The following is a 20,459-nucleotide window of genomic DNA, read 5'->3' as shown; positions in this document are numbered from 1 at the left end:
TGCACAAGCAAAAATTAATTTTCAGAATTCATAGAACAAATGTCAAATTTTGCCAGTCAGCAGCATTTGGCTATTTTCAGCACATGCAAACACAAATGGCGAATACGATTTTTTATTGTCTAGTGTAAGCACTTTAGCACTAATAATCTGGCACTAAAAAAAGCTGAATGCTGTGTTCTGCGGCCATATTCGGCTTTGATGCCTTTAAGAATAGCAAATGCTATTTTTTCTTATCTCTAGTACTTTGTTTTTCTATTGCAGCCTGGGCAAGTGGGTTTTCATGGTATTCGTTAAATAAACACTAAATAAATGCTAGATAGAATTAAATACATGTTATACAAACAGGACTGTGCTTTTTGGAATATTTTATTGACTAATAAAATGCTGCATAACATGTCCAGCCATCTGGCGCAGGAGTGGGAGTGTTAGCAGCAGCCTTTCATGCCGGCGTGGTTCTTCTGGATGCTGGTTTGACTCATAATCATTGAGGGTTTCCCATAGATTGTCACGGAGCTGAAGAACGGCTTCTGGATCCTCTATGTCCACAGAATCTGATGGAAAAAATAATATTAATATTTAATATATATTCTATTAAATCTTATTCTTAAAGGGATATGAAACCCAATTTTTTTCTCTCATAATTCAGATAGAGCAGCAATTTTAAGCAACTTTTTAATTCACTCCTATTATCAATTTTTCATTTGTTCTCTTGGTATCTTTATTTGAATGTAAGCTTATGAGCTTTCACACCTTTGGTTGAACACCTAGGTAGTGACTTGCTGATTGGTGGCTAAATGCAGCCACCAATCAGCAAGTGCTATCCAGGGTGTTGAACCTAAAATGGGCTGACTCCTTAGCTTAGATTCCTGCTTGATAATAGGAGTAAATTTAAAAGTTGCTTAAAATTGGTGCTCTATATGAATCATGAAAGAAAACATTTGGATTCAGTATCTTTTTAAGTCGATGTAAAGGGTAATTATTTTTTCTTTCTTTTTGCCAGTGCAAAAGCTGTGTGAACTGGTTTCATCATTTGATTCCCTCTTCAGCAGGGACTAAAAGTGGTCTCGCCTTTTCTCACTGGGGCAAATAGTATGTTTTTTTACTAGTCATTTAAAACAGACTAAAAAACTCACCAATGTATGGGCATTAGGGTTGCCACCTGTCCCTTAAAATACAGAACACTTATAAGTTACACATGCTGCAGGGTGTGCAAGGAGGAATATGAATAGTGCTGTCCAGAAACACAATACATGTTCCTCCCTGCACACCCTGCAGCATGTGTAACTCATAAGTGTCCAGGAAAACATGGCTGAGGTGGCAACCCTAATGGGCATATTCAGCAATTTTACTACTTTGTACGGTTAAAATAATTCAGATTTTTAAATGACTCTTTTAGTGCTCAAATGCAACAGTTAAAATAGCATTCCATTAAAACAATTAACAAGAGAGACCAGCAATAAGTATATATATATATATATATATATATATATATATATATATATGTATGTATGTATATATATATATATAAATATATATATATATGTAAGGACCTTGCCCTTACCCAAGATGGCAGCTGTAATAGTTGTATTGAGGAAGAGAAATGCCATCTGGGAAGGGGGAGGAGTTGTTAGTGCTGAGGAGATTTTCTTAGTTGTTAAGAGAAGTGTGGAGCTTGCACAGACTTTGAGATGGGGGAAGAAAGTTGCTGTTTCCAAGCTGAAAGAAGTTATTCAGACTAATGCATGGATTCCAGAGACAGTTCAGACATTGCTACATGTGGCTGTTGAAGACAGAAGTTGGAACCTTTTATTTGTACTGTGAGTGTCAGCCATTATCTGCTGTTTTAATATCTCCATAACTTCATGTTAACTAAATGCAAGAGAAAAGATATACTAGTCATATCTGATGTGCTGCAGAGTTGTTGTATATTAAAGAGATAACCCAGAGAATATTCTAGCAGTTTATTCTGCCTGAACAGTTTGCACAAATACACTAAATGGATTGCACAGCTGCATTACATAAGGAAGTAACTGAGTGTGATGTGCTGCAGAGTTGTTGTATATTAAAGACATAACCCAGAGAATATCCTATAAGTTATTCTGCCTGAATAGTTTGCACAAATACACTGACTAGATTTATAAAGCTACATTACATAAAGGCATAACTGTGAGATTCCTGCAGCTGTTTGTAGTAAAAGAGTGACTGACTTTGCAGTATAAGGCAAGTGGATTGCTGAAATTCAGTAATAAGGTAGAGACTTATGTTATTCAGTATTTCTGAGGAGAAGTTATCTTGAGCACTGCATCGATCCCAAGCAGCGCTCTCTAGCTTCGTTCACAAGCAGCAAGGGATAATTACCTCAACTAAATTCTATTTAGTATATGAAATTGCATTGTACAGCACCACCTCAAAGTATTTTACAACAACAGTTATGTTATTATTTCATGCGCTCATGAAGGACTTCTGAGTTAAAAAAAGGTATACTGATGTCATAAGAAGATATTGTGATTAATATTAGTATTTGTATTTGTTGCACTGTATGTTATTGGTTAAACACTTTATAATAATCAAAGCAACATTTTATTTGAAGATTTCTTGTGTGGTTATTACTTGTTTTCTTTTTGTACTAAAATCTTATAGGACCCCACACCCTATCATTCTAGGGTGTCCCCTATAGGTGGAGGCACTGCGTCATACAGGCATCCCTTATATACCTGATTTCAACCCCCCTCCTACTCCCACTCTGCGGAGGCTTAGTTCTCATACACGAAACAGGTAGACAGCATTACACTATCACCCACCTCAGGGAAGGTCAGGAAAGGGTGTTACATATACAACACACAGAGAAAACCTGGCACTCGCCAGCAGATTCACAGTAATTTTTAAAAGCAAAACTGGGGGAAGTCAGTTACATTTGATGCCAAAGAATCAAGCCCAGGACCACGTCAAGGCCTCCCCCTTCCTGGGACATTAAACCAGCACCCACACAATTCATACTTTCAAACCAACCAACTGGGAACCCTCCGGGTAACACAGGCTTTTACAAAACACAGGAATGGGCCGCACTCACAGACTGGACTGGGTACACATCCTAGGCCACTGTAAACTCCACAGCTCCCTGCAATCCAGGCAGTTTACCCCTGAGCAGCCTAGGTGACAGGCCCACAGGGAAGCATTACAAACATTATCAACACAACACACAGAAAACCTGGCACTCACCAGCAGATTCACAGTAATGTTTAAAAGCAAAACTGGGGGAAGTCAGTTACATTTGGCGCCAAAAGGATCAAGCCCAGCACCATGTCAACGTCTCCCCTTCCTGGGACCCTAAACCAGCACCCACACAATGCATACTTCCAAACAATACAACTGGCAACCTCCGCAGGTGACACAGCCTGTATATACAGAGACAGTGATAGAGACAAATTACTCTATAACCCAAAAGAAAATAAGGATGAAAATATGATTAGGTTCATCAGCACATACAACGATAAATGGGGAACAATAAAATCTATCCTATCCAAACACTGACATGTTCTAACCCTAGACAAATCAATAGAAAAAATGGTAGGGGTTAAACCAAGCATGTCAGCCAAAAGAGCACCAAATTTGAGAGATACCCTAGTCAGTAGTCTGTTTACGGATAATGAACAACAGAATTGGTTAAAGAAACATAAAAATAGAGCGGGGAACTTTAAATGTACTAAATGCTCGGTATGTGAGAACCTACTAAGGGGTGACATATTTTGTGACATTAATGGCAAAATACACAAGATCAAAGGACATATAACATGCAAAACAGAGGGAGTTGTATATATGGTCCAGTGTGAGTGCCCAATGTACTATATAGGAAAAACCTATCGTGAGCTCAGAGAAAGGATTAAAGAGCATAAGAGAGACATTAAACATAAGCTCATCAAAACTAGTAGTGTAGCCAGACACTTTTATTTTAATCACAATAGTGATGAATCTACCCTAAAATTTAGGGGTTTGGAAAGAGTGAGTTTGAATGTAAGAGGTGGCAATTGGGACAACTTATTGTTACAAAAGGAGTGCAAATGGATATACAATTTAGGTTCTTTGAAACCTAAAGGCATGAATGAGGAGATCAATTTTGCCCCCTTTTTAGGCGTTTAATCTCCCAATATCTCCTTATATTTGGAGGAAATCTACCCTTTCATAAATATAGTGAATGAATTAACACTTAATACATTTATCCTTATCCCTATGTGTAAATAATGTAATGAATGGGAGGTAAAGATGGAATTTAACCTTAGTCGTCACTTATCCTTTATTGAAGGATAAATCTAAAATTTAAAATTTAAAATCTAATTCATTGATGTTGAAACTATATTCAGTAACTCTGATGAATGTATTTGGAGTAAATATCTATACTAGAATATATAAATAAAGTTATTCAGAAGTGCCAGCAATAGATTGAATATGCACAAAAGGAAAAAAAGAAAAAAAGAAAAGTAAAAATACAACCTGAAGTTTGAATTTTTGCATTCACTTTGCATGCGGTTATAAGGTTTAGAAAATAACCACTATGTATACCACTTAGTGATGTGTTTATGATTGTTGCCACATAAAATAAAAACATACAAATATGTTTACCTATACTACTCTTCAAATTTCACTCGGAGGCGGAGAGATTATGCTAATAAATAGCGTCACCTAATAGTGACGTCAATAGCCATTGCCGGAAGAAGCCCCATGCTGTGAGGGGTGAAACGATCGTAGCAGGAGAGGCAGCTACAATTGTCCAAAGGAGTTAACATTGATTGGGATCTCCAGGGAGCTTGCCAAGAATTGCGGTAAAAAGTTGCAACAGCCAGTTACAAATTTGCATGCACTGAAAACGGAGCACCATGACTTAGCAACAGGCAACCGGCCTCCCAGCACCAGGTGCTAGTTGAGATATTGTCAGGAGGGTAGGGTAAGTAATCCACCAGCTCCGGAATTGAGCAGTAACACTTGAGGGATATCGTATCCTGGATATTCAAGGGTGAGAACTTTTTACTTACTTTCACTAACCCTGCCTATACTAGCATCCGCTTTGCAAGGACTGCCATAACATACTGGGGGAGACTGCACTGTTTGCTTTTTGCTTTCTGATGACTGTCCTGTTTTAAACTGTGCTATTCTGACAACTGTCCTCTATGTTGGTCCAATTAATTTGTACTGGATAAAAGGGAACACCTACCTTTAAACATCCTTATGCTGCAATTTTTGGACTTTACCGCAATTGGGATTACTTATATCCTCAAATTAAGGCCTTTTGAGAGCTCTGAAGAATTTATAATTTCTCTTTCCTCAAGGGTACCCTTGGAGCAACATTGTTATTATTATTATTAACTCCTTTTGATCAATATTTAATTTTTATCGCTATAGTGGTTTTTCTCTTTTCTAGGGAAATTTAGATTTGGTTGTATTTTGTGATTATTTTGTTATTAAATCATTATTTTCTTGCAATAAGATGTGATTAGTCTCTGATTTAAATATTACAGTATTAATGGTTCTGTGCCAGTAAGGGTGGACTTTATGGGGTAGGAGTATCAGGGACATTTTTTACCCTGCACTCCTGCTTCATAATTCTTTTTCTGAATTGGCAAAGTAAATTTAACCCTTTAGATGTAGAGGATTTGTACTTATGAATAACACTAATGTATATTGTTAAAATTCACCTCTGGCAATTAACCCAATTAAGTCTCATCTGTACTGCAAATCATTCAGTTACGGCACACATCACGATCGTTCTACAATATTTACAAATACCAGAACACGTGATTTGATTTCAACCAGTAATATTTGTTCTTCTACGTAACAATCATGTGACCAATACCAACCAATGGCGGTTCAGCCAAAAACATTGAAGCTTTTGTAGATTTAAATCAGAAAATGAGCCGCAAATCAATAGAAATCTATGATGAAGAAGGAGCTATTTGATATCCTTTGAAATATGTTAGACCACTACTAAACCACAATCTTTTAGAACTGTGACTAGGCACACTAGTCAGTTAGTTTGTCTGCCTGCATTTGGTCTGGACTATATATGTAAGCTGTATAATTAGAAGTATCTATTCTACTAGCTGAAAGAAAAAACTGACTGGAAAAATACCTCATACATTATTGAGTTTGATCAATGTAAGCAGGCATTTTTTTATCTTTTTAATGTGAAATAAATTTGTTTTTACTATATCACACTATTGCAGCTTTTTTTCTCCTCTCTATCCATATACCCACTGGTGAGAGCAAAATCTGGAGGCACAGGAAGGATCCTGTCATCTTTGCAGATAAATCCATAGGAAAAAACGAGGTCCAGGAGCCATTAACTATTTGGGAAGTTTACCATACTACAAGAAGCACTAGAGGGACTGTACACCATCGAAAGAGCTACCAAAGGTGCACACTAAAAATGTGCTATCCCCCAGTGTTATCCACTTACCTCAGGATTGAGGTCAAATCCTGTAAGTAGGCATTCCAGAAATACTCCTCTGGGATTCCCCTATACTATTTTACATCTTGAAATTTTTACCAACTGCATATGAAATGTATATGGAGACATTAGACCTTTTGTATATATTCAATCTTTGTTGTGTGCATATGTACACCTACCAGATATTTAGCTGGTTTATATTTATATTTATTCAAAAAACAATTCTTTTTTTTTAGAAATCTCCTAGCATTTATGGTTAAAACCTTTTATGTAGCATTGCTTATGTACAGCATATTCTATACACATTCATCAAAATTGTAGAAATAGCGCTTTTTCATTGCCAATGTTCTCTTCTTTTCTATCTATCTATCTATCATCTATCTATCTATCTATCTATCTATCTATCTATCTATCTATCTCTCTCTCTCTCTATATATATATATATTTATATATATCAAGTAAGAGAAGGCACTCACTGGTCTTTTCAAGTGTACTTTATTTAAAAAGCGTGACGTTTCGGGAACACACTCCCCTTCCTCAGACAAGCAAACACAAAACCCAGGAGTCTAATTAAACAATATAGGCCCCTCCCAGTGAGGTGAAAAACCGTAGTCATGGCAGTCATTCAAAACAATATCAATAGTGTCAATTAATAAATGTGTATATAGCATAGTTCAGTAAACTTGTGTATATAAATATGGGTTCTAATCCCCTATTTCAATATGCTAGTGGTGAGTATTCTCACATATATGTGCAGTTAATTTGCTTATGTGACACATAATATTTTATGTAGTGCAATAAAACAAGCAGCTGTGTTACTGGCCAGACAATTATCTGTGAAAAGCAAACGTACATCAAGAGGTGCTATGCTTAAAGCATAGCTACATATACCCAGCAGGGCCCATAATCCCTCTTACTAAAGGATTGCTATTAATACTCCACATTACAACAGTGTAACGGATCATTATGTGACATAAAAGAGTAAAGAAAAAGAGAGAAGGACTTAAATATAAACCCAAACAAAACAATTGCTGTAACAGGCTGTATGAGAAACCACATATGTAAACAGCAGCAAGCAGTGCATAAGCAGTGCACAATACTTAGATGCATTACAATAGTCATCATAAAAAGTCAGTTGTAATCATCAATAGTCAGTGATACATACACAGACCGGATCAAAGCCGGGTATCAGGCTAGCCTCCCTGTTTCTGGCTGTATATCTCTGTGTCCCTGGTGTGCAGATCACCTGAAACAGTGTTTCTACAAGTTCAAACAACTTCCTGGTTGGGTGTGTGCTGACATCATCAACTGAGACCCATTCAGTTAAGATGCACATCGTTCACACTGGTGTTCGAAAATAAGTTGTCTACCCATAGGAATGCGCGACTTACGTCACTTCTGGTGACGTAAGAATCAGCTGCTGGAGGTTTGTGGTGCTCACTGCGCATGCGCTAGAGGCCCAACATCCTTCAAACTTGCACAGTTTACATTTTTTATAAGTCATCTCCAGACTACTCTAAATTCAGCAATCTGTTTACAGCATTTAACGTGTCCTTTAAAAAAAAAGAACCAGCCAGCCTAATATAACAGTAAGAGGGCCCCTATAACATACTTAGCTAATAATAACAGGGCCCATGTGGTACCTCTCACCCTGCTTTAAACAGTTGTAAGTCTGGATAAATTGGGAACATGGAGATGAAACGGTTTATAAAATGTACCAAAATCATATGTAGCAGGTTTAGGAATTTAGAGTAGTCTGGAGATGACTTATAAAAAATGTAAACTGTGCAAGTTTGAAGGATGTTGGGCCTCTAGCGCATGCGCAGTGAGCACCACAAACCTCCAGCAGCTGATTCTTACGTTACCAGAAGTGACGTAGGTCGCGCATTCCTATGGGTAGACAACTTATTTTAGAACACCGGTGTGAACGATGTTAAGCTTAACTGAATGGGTCTCAGTTGATGATGTCACCACAGACCCAACCAGGAAGTTGTTTGAACTTGTAGCAAACACTGTTTCAGGTGATCTGCACACCAGGGACACAGAGATATACAGCCAGAAACAGGGAGGCTAGCCTGATACCTGGCTTTGATCCGGTCTGTGTATGTATCACTGACTATTGATGATTACAACTGACTTTTTATGATGACTATTGTAATGCATCTAAGTATTGTGCACTGCTTATGCACTGCTTGCTGCTGTTTACATATGTGGTTTCTCATACAGCCTGTTACAGCAATTGTTTTGTTTGGGTTTATATTTAAGTCCTTCTCTCTTTTTCTTTACTCTTGTATGTCACATAATGATCTGTTACACTGATGTAATGTGGAGTATTAATAGCAATCCTTTAGTAAGAGGGATTATGGGCCCTGCTGGGTATATGTAGCTATGCTTTAAGCATAGCACCTCTTGATGTACGTTTGCTTTTCACAGATAATTGTCTGGCCAGTAACACAGCTGCTTGTTTTATTGCACTACATAAAATATTATGTGTCACATAAGCAAATTAACTGCACATATATGTGAGAATGCTCATCACTATGATTAAATGAATTACCTACATTAACTACAATTAAATACAATTAAATCAAATTAATAAAAATTATCTAAAGTACAAAAACAAACACTAAATTACAGAAAATAATAAAATAATTACAATTTTTTTAAACTAATTACACCTAATCTAATCACCCTAATAAAATAAAAAAGCCCCCCAAAATAATAAAAAGCCCTACCCTATACTAAATTATGAATAGCCCTTAAAAGGGCCTTTTGCAGGGCATTGCCCCATAGTAATTAGCTCTTTTACCTGAAAAAAAAATGTAATTATTTTATTATTTTCTGTAATTTAGTGTTTGTTTTTTTTGTACTTTAGATAATTTTATTTAATTTTATTTAATTGTAGTTAATTGTAGTTAATGTAGGTAATTCATTTAATGATAGTGTAGTGTTAGGTATCATTGTAACTTAGATAAGGTTTTATTTTACAGGTACTTTTGTATTTATTTTAGCTAGGCAGTTATTAAATAGTAAATAACTATTTAATAACTATTCTACCTAGTTAAAATAAATACAAACTTGCCTGTAAAATAAAAATAAATCCTAAAATAGCTACAATGTAACTATTATTTATATTGTAGCTAGCTTAGGGTTTATTTTACAGGTAAGTATTTAGTTTTTAATAGGTATTATTTATTTAGATTTAGTTAGGGTTAGGCTTAGGGTGTTAGGGTTAGGCTTAGACTTAGGTTTAGGGGTTAATACATTTAATATAGTGGCGGCGGTGTAGGGGGGGCAGATTAGGGGTTTATTGGTATAATGTAGGTGGCGGTGGGCTCTGAGAGCGGCTGTTTAGGGGTTAAATACTTTATTTAGTTGCAGCGGGGTCTGAGAGCGGCGGTTTAGGGGTTAAATACTTTATTTAGTTATGGCGGGGTCTGGGAGCAGCGGTTTAGGGGTTAATGAGTATAATGTAGGTGGCAGCGGTGTAGGGGGTTCAGATTAGGGGTGTTTAGACTCTGGGTACATGTTAGGGTGTTAGGTGTAGACATTTACCATAGGAATCAATGAGATATCGGGCAGCAGCGAACATGAGCTTTCGCTGATTTCAGACTCCCATTGATTCCTATGGTATCCGCCGCCTCCAGGGCGGCGGATTGAAAACCAGGTATGCTGGGCCGGAACAGTGCCGAGCGTACCTGGTAGGAATTTGATAACTTCCAAAAGTAGTCAGATTGTGACGAACTTGCGTTCGGAACATCTGTAGTGACGTAAGCATCAATCTGTGTCAGACTGAGTCTGGCGGATCGTATGTTACGTCACTAAATTCTACTTTTGCCGGTCTGTAGGGTTTGATAACTAAGGCAAATCAGGCTCGCCACAAATACGCTGCGGAATTCCAGCATATTTGCGGTTGACAGCTTGATAAATTTTAATTTTTTTTAAATTGTGTCCAATAACTACAACAATTGCAAATCAATCATCAAATATTAATAATAGAATAATGAGATCTGAGATTGGGTTTTGTTTTTTCATGATGTTTTCTTCATATAATTTTCCAGAACACCCTTTAAACAAAGCATAATACAGAGTACAAGCCAGACATAAGATCGTTTTTAATATCATTAAACTCCATGTTTCAATTAGACTTAAAGTGAAAGTAAAGTTTTTGACTAATCAATCCGATTTTCCTATTATATTGTGCCAAACATTCTAGTCTCTAATTTATTTATTTTTAAAAATCAATCCGAGGGGGGCGGAGCCAACACTGGAAGAGATCAGACGTGTTATGGAGGAGCTCTCTGCGAAAAGCCTTAATCTGGGGATTAAAACTACAATTTGAGACCTAACTAGCACCTAAATCTCCCCAAATCCTATACAAGAACATTTAAGAAGCAGAGGTATCTGTTTGGCTGCAGAGATGAGTGTCTGGAAACATTAATACAGCACAGAAGTAAAGGCCGCAATGATTATCCGGTTCATCAGTAGAACACTTTAACAAAGGCTTCGATTACTATAAGCTATACTTCTTCTACTAGACCCTGTGTATACAGTCTTACAATGGCCATGGCCCAGGACGAATTTTCTCAAGCTCTTCTGGCCTGTTTAAAGGAGCTTGAACATAGAATGGATAATGCATTCGCCCGCCTATCGCAAACTGTGAAAGTTACCATGGCGCAGCATGATCTTCTGGAGCCGATGGAAGCAAACTTCACTGCAACTCCAATTAACTACCTACACCTACCTGCATCCTCTGATAGGGCCGATGAAGAAGACGCACTAAGTGCTGATGAAGAGCCCTGCTGTCAGTGTGCCATGACGCATCTGACTCCTGCTCTGGTGCGGCCGGCCGGAGCAGGGGCCGGGACAAACATAGAGGAGATTGATGGCGCTTTGAGAGTCACACCCGGCGATGGGAAGGGGAGAACCAAATCCTTAGCTGAGCTGCAGCGTAGCAGCATTCCCATCATGGCCTCCTCGGAGCTCCCTCTGCACGATGAGCGACATGGAGCACAGGACTGCGCAGATTGGCAAAATCTATCTTACCTAGCTGAGCTACAGGACGATTCCCATGTGAGCCTTAAGATCCGAGCTTTGAACTGTAACTCTGTACTGACTTTGTGGAATTTGATGATGAATGTGCTAGAGGGACTCTGGAGTAGGGTAAATCTGTAATGACTGCTTCACTACTGCAGGTGCCCAACTCTTGCTGGTTTGTTGTGGGACTTACAGCAATAATATAGTCTCTTGTGGGACTAATGTTTCATACCTGCGAGAATCTTTTTCATTTGATGTCAGATTGCTGTACTGTCAGTCTCTAAGTGATGTTTAACCCCACTTTGTGAACTTTATGTGACGTCCATCCCCCGCAATAAATGGCTAGATAGCTTTAGAATTGTTAGTCAAATAATTAGCAGAGAGCTATATTCCTGAGTTTGTATTAATTAATGTTTGATCATATACCCTATTTTCCTTCTCCATTGGAGTTAACTCTTTTGTATATGTACCAGTTCGCTGTGTGTGTTTTTGTTAATATGGTGGGCACTCATATAACTCTGTGCTGAGTCTCTCTCTACTAAGACATGCGCCACTATCGCTCTTAGACTGTTTCAAAGGGGACATTCCAAGAGGTCTAGTTGCAGTATAGTACAATGTCTTTCCTGTTCTGCAATTACTAGAGGGAAGATATTTTCTCTTATTTCCTCTTTTTATGTTATAAGCCATGAAATGCTTCAAGTTATATGCTCCAAACCATAAGTTAGGTAGAATTTACACTGTAGTCCATAAGGTCATTAATATAGTCTACTCAAGCTAGATGTGTGGGATTTATAGATATGTGGGGATAAAATATTTTGCAATTTACCCTATTTATGATTGTATATTTCATGTCAAATTCATATGCTTGTGCCATTTGTCCCTACCTATGCTATATATGCTGGGAAATTTCCCTATTGTGCTCCTTCTGTAAATGACCACTAGCCTAGATACCTATATTATTCTCCAGTATTATTCAGACCCTTATCACCTATTCAGATTTCTAACGTAATCTATTATCCTGGCTTGAGACAGTCCACCCTAGTATGAATGTGCTCCTGCAGAGAAACAGGTTGTGATTAGTTAATTTTGATATAGTCTAAGATTAAAGGACAACAACTTAGCGTATGACACTGATCAGCTTTAAATAGACAAACTTAATTTCTACTCTAGAGTTTAGCTCTTGTTTTCCTATACGGATAGGACTACATTACCCCACAACATTCTCCAACTGCAGATAGCGCTGGTGTAGGCTAGCTACTCCTCAGATACCACTAATACTTTATAACTGTTTCAGAATAGTTTATACCCGGCCTCATATTAGCCTACTATGAAGCACAGGAGGTTGTATTGTCTAAATATTTCGCGTCCATCCTGGCTATAGTTTGTGGTTTATGCTATTTAACTGTTGAAATCTTTACAAGTAAGGCAACACTCTTACTGTACTACCTGCCTGCTCCTAATTCATATAGAATAGTTATGCATTAGCCTTATAAATGGGACCTGTTGAAGCCCTCTCATATCAATTACGACTATGATTCCGCTCCTGCTGATGAGGTTTTAATATCTTAACCAATCGATATGGAGACACTTCTTATCATTTTGCAGACTAGCACTTCTCTTGGAGTGTCCCTTATATCTATTGTACAAGCTCACTCACTAGTTATCTCCTATTTCAGAGGTAATTTTATTAATTTCAACATTTACTTTATGTCCTACATAGACTTGCATTGAGAGGCCATTACCCTATCTATTAGAGCAGTTATAGAAGGTTTTTTCTTAATTAGAATTTACAATGCATAAAGGAACTCAGTTATGTTCACTCTATTAAGACATATATAGACACATCAAATAGTATTTAAACCTCCTGATTCAACTGCTTTATCCCCAAAAGGTCTGCAGATCTAAAAGACTCGTCTGATAATCAATTTAACTAGCTCCGCCCCCCCATCCCTCATCCCCTACTCTTCCCCTCCCCTTGCCCCCGCCCATTACCTTTCTCTTCCTTTCTCAACTTGAGCGGCTCTTGCCCGCTGTAATTCTTTCTTCTCTTCTTTCCAATAAAACCATAAAGCTAGCTCCCCCCTATGCCTTAATTCAATTCTAATAGATAAACCATATTATGACTGGTATAGGGACTCAGGAACCACTCTCACCACTAATAAAACAAAATGGAGGCATCATGATGGTATGTCCAGACGCTAATACTAATCATACATTAGTTACTAACTAACTTTATCTCAAGTAATACAACAAGAACTTTAGATCTTATATTATAACACATATCGGATACTACTCCCTTATCGATACACCTGCAATGTGATATATCTGAAGCTCTTTTTAGTATATTTAGTATGTGGTATGCAAGGGCTTTGGGTGCAACAGTAGTAATGGTACTGCTTGTACTTTAAGGTTTGGACAAAATTTTACTTCATTTTATGTATGTGAAATGTATGTTTACCCTTACCATTTTCAATTTGTGCCTGGACATATATCCTTGTTATGTAAACATTACTTATTGCCTCAATAAAAATATATATGAAAAAAAAAAAAAAAAAATCAATCCGAAATGAAAAAAATATAAGATTTACTGCGACCGTCTTTTTGCAGCTTCCTCCTCCCCCTCGCTTTCTTCCTGGTTTCTATCTGTTGCGCTCCCAACCTCCGTTTGCGTAAGTAAACGTGCGCGTTCTAGATTTTTAAAACTATGCGCATGCGCAATTTTGCATCTTTGATACATTATATCAAAGAATTTGTGTATTCTTTGTTTAGTCTCTTATTGTACATCGTACTGAAAAGGATCTCGTCAGTCATAGAATCCCCATAGACTACAACGAGCAAAATTAATTATTGTTGGTAAGAAAATAAAATTAATATGATAATATATAAATAATATTTATTGCATATATATATATATATATATATATATACAATCGCAATAATTTTACATAATTAGAATTAATTAATTTTATAATCTTTGTGATATTAGCCGTAATTATTGTCATGTTATGAATCTTTTCTTTACTAATAAAAGTATTGGCATTGAATATGCTTTTTTTCTTATTTTATTTCCACAAGCTACTACATATATTTTAACATCTGCTACAAATTTATTTTAAATTTATTAACAATTCAATTAATAATACAAAGATTTGATGTCAATATATTTAGATATATGTATATGCACAAGTGAGTTCATATTGTTTTTTATATAAGCGCAGTTGTTGTTCTCCTTTTAACCATTGATTTACTAATATAGTGGTTATCTGTGTATATATTTTTCAGTTTGTATACACACAAGTGATTTCATATTTTTTTTTTAAAAGCTTTTTTTTTTTTTTACTGTTAGTAACAATTGTTTTACTAATACAGGGCTTACCATTCACTTTTTTGGCACTTTTTTATATGCACAATTGATTTCCATTTTTTTTATATATGCTCCTTTTTTTTCTCCTGTCACTAACAATTGATTGACTAATACAGGGCTTGCCATTCAATATATTTAGCAATTTGTATAGGCACCATTGAGTTGCTATTTTTTGAGATAAGCTCCTTTTTGGTTTTGTCACTAGCAATTGATTGACTAATACAGGGCTTACCAATTTGTATAGGCAATAGTGATTTGCAATTTTTTGAGATAAGCTCCTTTTTTGTTTTTGTCACTAACAATTGATTGACTAATACAGGGCTTACATCCTATATTATAAAAGGCCAAGGCCAAGTGTGTTTGTCTGAAGCCGTCATGCGCAGTAGAGACAAACACACTTGGCCTTAGATCCTCGCACGCGCACCTCTGAGCTGAGAAAACACCTCGCAGCGCACAGCTGACAGCTGACACATTATACCTCGCACGCGCACCCTCGCACCCACACACCCACAAACTTGGCCGCACGCGCACCCTCGCACCCACACACTTAGCCATTAACACTTAGCCTATTATACCCACCCTCGCACCCACACACTTAGCCATTAACACTTAGCCTATTATACCCACCCTCGCACCCACACACTTAGCCATTAACACTTACTTGCCCGCACGCGCACCCACACACTTACCTCAAACTTGGCCGCACGCGCAAGCGCACCCTCGCACCCACACACTTAGCACGCACGCGCACCCACACACTTACCTCAAACTTGGCCGCACGAGCACGCGCACGCAAACATAGCCTCAGCGCGAGCTGAATCCACACCGGCGCGAGTAGTCGCGTGACTAGCAGTTGAAAGCGTCGCGAGGCTTCACAAAACTTAATAAAAATGCGCAACGCAGTGAATTGAAATCTCCGGAATTATCTATGTGCTACACAGCACATACAAAACAAATATTTTAGTTTAAAAAAATAACAGTTGCTCTGTACTTAAATACATATTTTACTTAAAAAAAAAAAAATTGGTCTGGACTTATGTGTAAAAGAGAGCGCAAAAGAGGGGGGGAGAGAGCGCAAAAGAGAAGGGGGAGACAGAGTGCAAAAGAGGGAGAGAGAGCAAAAGAGGGAGAGAGAGAGCGCAAAAGAGAGGGGGAGAGAGAGCGCAAAAAAGAGGGGGAGAGAGCGCAAAAAAGAGGGGGACAGAGCGCAAGGGAGAGACAGCACAAAAGAGAGGGGGAGAGAGCGCAAAAAAGAGGGGGAGAGAGCGCAAAAAAAGAGGGGGGAGAGAGCGCAAAAGAGTGGGGGGAGAGAGAGAGCACAAAAGAGAGGGGGGAGAGAGAGCTAAAAAGAGAGGGGGGAGAGAGAGCTCAAAAGAGAGGGGGGTAGAGAGTTTAAAAGAGAGGGGGGAGAGAGAGTGCACAAAAGAGGGGGAGAGAGTGCAAAAGAGAGGGGGAGAGAGCGCAAAAGAGAAGGGGGATAGAGCGCAAAAGAGGGGAAGAGAGAGTGCAAAAGAGGGGAAGAGAGAGCAAAAGAGAGGGGGAGAGAGAGAGCAAAAGAGAGGGGGAGAGAGAGAGCAAAAGAGAGGGGAAGAGAGAGCAAAAGAGAGGGGGGAGAGAGAGCAAAAGAGAAGGGGAGAGAGAGCAAAAGAGAGGGGGGGAGAGAGAGAGCGCAAAAGAGGGGGGAGAGAGAGAGCAAAAGAGGGGGAGAGAGAGAGCAAAAGAGGGGGGAGAGAGCAAAATAGGGGAGAGAGAGAGCAAAAGAGGGCGAGAGAGAGCAAGAGGGGGGAGAGAGCAGATGAGGGGGGAAGAGAGAGAGCGAGCAAAAGAGGGGAAAGAGAGCAAAAGAGGTGGGAGAGAGAGAGCAAAAGAGGGAGGAGAGAGAGCACAAGAGAGGAGAGAGAGAGAAAAAAAGGGGAGAGAGAGAGAGCAAAGAGGGGAGAGAGTGCAAAATAAGGGGGAGAGAGAGAACTCAAAAGAGAGGGGGGGAGAGAGAGCGTAAAAGAGAGGGGGGGAGAGAGAGGGAGCAAGGGTTGGAACCGCGGTACCTAAAAAATTGGCCCGTGTACACGGGCTTTAGGACTAGTACAATATATTTAGCAATATGTATAGGCATCAGTGAGTTGCAATTTTTTGAAATAAGCTCCCTTTTTGTTTTTGTCACTAACAATTGATTGACTAATACAGGGCTTACCATACAATATATTTAGTAACTTGTATAGGCACCAGTGAGTTGCAATTTTTTGAGATAAGCTCCTTTTTGGTTTTGTCACTAACAATTGATTGACAAATACAGGGCTTACCATACAATATATTTAGCAATATGTATAGGCATCAGTGACTTGCAATTGTTTGAAATAAGCTCCCTTTTTGTTTTTGTCACTAACAATTGATTGACTAATACAGGGCTTACCATACAATATATTTAGTAACTTGTATAGGCACCAGTGAGTTGCAATTTTTTGAGATAAGCTCCTTTTTGGTTTTGTCAATAACAATTGATTGACTAATACAGGTCTTACCATACAATATATCTAGCAATTTGTATAGGCACCAGTGAGTTGCAATTTTTTGAGATAAGCTCCTTTTTGGTTTTGTCAATAACAATTGATTGACTAATACAGGGCTTATCATTCAATATATTTAGCAATATGTATAGTCATCAGGGAGTTGCAATTTTTGAGATAAGCTCCTTTTTTGTTTTTGTCACTAACAATTGATTGACTAATACAGGGCTTACCATACAATATATCTAGCAATTTGTATAGGCACCAGTGAGTTGCAATTTTTTGAGATAAGCTCCTTTTTGGTTTTGTCAATAACAATTGATTGACTAATACAGGGCTTATCATTCAATATATTTAGCAATATGTATAGGCATCAGTGAGTTGCAATTTTTTGAGATAAGCTCCCTTTTTTGTTTTTGTCACTAACAATTGATTGACTAATACAGGTCTTACCATACAATATATCTAGCAATTTGTATAGGCACCAGTGAGTTGCAATTTTTTGAGATAAGCTCCTTTTTGGTTTTGTCAATAACAATTGATTGACTAATACAGGGCTTATCATTCAATATATTTAGCAATATGTATAGTCATCAGGGAGTTGCAATTTTTGAGATAAGCTCCTTTTTTGTTTTTGTCACTAACAATTGATTGACTAATACAGGGCTTACCATACAATATTTTTAGCAATTTGTATAGGCACCAGTGAGTTGCAATTTTTTGAGATTAGATCCTTTTTGGTTTTGTCAATAACAATTGATTGACTAATACAGGGCTTACCATTCAATATATTTAGCAATTTGTATAGGCACCAGTGAGTTGCAATTTTTGGAGATAAACTCCTTTTTGGTTTTGTCACTAACAATTGATTGACTAATACAGGGCTTACCAATCAATATATTTAGCAATTTGTATAGGCATCAGTGAGTTGCAATTTTTTGAGATAAGCTCCTTTTTGGTTTTGTCAATAACAATTGATTGACTAATACAGGGCTTACCATTCAAAATATGTAGCAATTTGTATAGACACCATTGAGTTGCAATTTTTTGACATAAGCTCCTTTTTGTTTTTGTCAAAAACAATTGATTGACAAATACAGGGCTTACCATTCAATATATGTTGCAATTTGTGTAGGCACCAGTGAGTTGCAATTTTTTGAGATAAGCTCCTTTTTGGTTTTGTCAATATCAATTGATTGACTAATACAGGGCTTACTATTCAATATATTTTGCAATATGTATAGGCACCAGTGAGTTGCATTTTTTTGAGATAAGCTCCTTTTTTGTTTTTCTCACTAACAATTGATTGACTAATACAGTGCTTACCATACAATATATTTAGCAATTTGTATAGGCACCAGTGAGTTGCAATTTTTTGAGATAAGCTCCTTTTTGGTTTTGTCAATAACAATTGATTGACTAATACAGGGCTTATCATTCAACATATGTAGCAATTTGTATAGGCACCAGTGAGTTGCAATTTTTTGACATAAGCTCCTTTTTGGTTTTGTCACTAACAATTGATTGACAAATACAGGGCTTACCAATCAATATATTTAGCAATTTGTATAGGCAATAGGGATTTGCAATTTTTTGAGATAAGCTCCTTTTTTGTTTTTGTCACTAAAAATTGATTGACTAATACAGGGCTTACCATTCAATATATGTAGCAATTTGTATAGGCACCAGTGAGTTGCAATTTTTTGAGATAAGATCCTTTTTGGTTTTGTCAATAACAATTGATTGACTAATACAGGGCTTACCATTCAATATATGTAACAATTTGTATAGGCACCAGTGATTTGCAATTTTTTTGAGATAAGCTCCTTTTTGGTATTGTCAATAACAATTGATTGACAAATAGAAGGCTTACCATTCAATATATGTAGCAATTTGTGTAGGCACCAGTGAGTTGCAATTTTTTGAGATAAGCTCCTTTTTGGCTTCGTCAATAACAATTGATTGACTAATACAGGGCTTACCATTCAATATATTTTGCAATATGTATAGGCACCAGTGAGTTGCAATTTTTTGAGATAAGCTCCTTTTTTGGTTTTGTCACTAACAATTGATTGACTAATACAGAGCTTACCATGCAATATATTTAGCAATTTGTATAGGCACAAGTGAGTTGCAATTTTTTGAGATAAGCTCCTTTTTGGTTTTGTCAATAACAATTGATTGACTAATACAGGGCTTATCATTCAACATATGTAGCAATTTGTATAGGCACCAGTGAGTTGCAATTTTTTGACATAAGCTCCTTTTTGGTTTTGTCACTAACAATTGATTGACAAATACAGGGCTTACCAATCAATATATTTAGCAATTTGTATAGGCAATAGGGATTTGCAATTTTTTGAGATAAGCTCCTTTTTTGTTTTTGTCAATAACAATTGATTGACTAATACAGGGCTTTTCATTCAATATATTTAGCAATATGTATAGGCATCAGGGAGTTGCAATTTTTGAGATAAGCTCCTTTTTTGTTTTTGTCACTAACAATTGATTGACTAATACAGGGCTTAGCATACAATATTTTTAGCAATTTGTATAGGCACCAGGGATTTGCAATTTTTTGAGATAAGCTCCTTTTTTGTTTTTGTCACTAAAAATTGATTGACTAATACAGGGCTTACCATTCAATATATGTAGCAATTTGTATAGGCACCAGTGAGTTGCAATTTTTTGAGATAAGCTCCTTTTTGGTTTTGTCATTAACAATTGATTGACTAATACAGGGCTTACCATTCAATATATGTAACAATTTGTATAGGCACCAGTGATTTGCAATTTTTTGAGATAAGCTCCTTTTTGGTTTTGTCAAGAACAATTGATTGACAAATACAGGGCTTACCATTCAATATATTTAGCAATTTGTGTAGGAACCAGTGAGTTGCAATTTTTTGAGATAAGCTCCTTTTTGGTTTTGTCAATAACAATTGATTGACTAATACAGGGCTTACCATTCAATATATTTAGCAATATGTATAGGCATCAGTGACTTGCAATTGTTTGAAATAAGCTCCCTTTTTGTTTTTGTCACTAACAATTGATTGACTAATACAGGGCTTACCATACAATATATTTAGCAACTTGTATAGGCACCAGTGAG

At 37.2% G+C, this 20,459-nt stretch overlaps 1 protein-coding gene across 1 annotated transcript in view; it reads right to left on the bottom strand.

The window, feature by feature from the left end:
• Nucleotides 1–366: 366 nt before the first annotated feature.
• The window catches only part of LOC128647330 (steroid hormone receptor ERR1-like), a 195,741-nt gene continuing 175,648 nt past the window's right edge, over nt 367–20,459 (bottom strand). The window contains exon 7 of the mRNA XM_053700116.1: nt 367–551. Coding sequence (XP_053556091.1) covers nt 367–551 — 185 coding nt within the window. The remainder of the gene's footprint in view (nt 552–20,459) is intronic.

This window comes from Bombina bombina, chromosome 2 (assembly GCF_027579735.1).
Source record: "Bombina bombina isolate aBomBom1 chromosome 2, aBomBom1.pri, whole genome shotgun sequence".
Taxonomy (NCBI): Eukaryota; Metazoa; Chordata; class Amphibia; order Anura; family Bombinatoridae; genus Bombina; species Bombina bombina.
The sequence above is the reverse complement of the archived record's forward strand: the minus strand, read 5'-3'. Positions and strand labels throughout refer to the sequence as shown.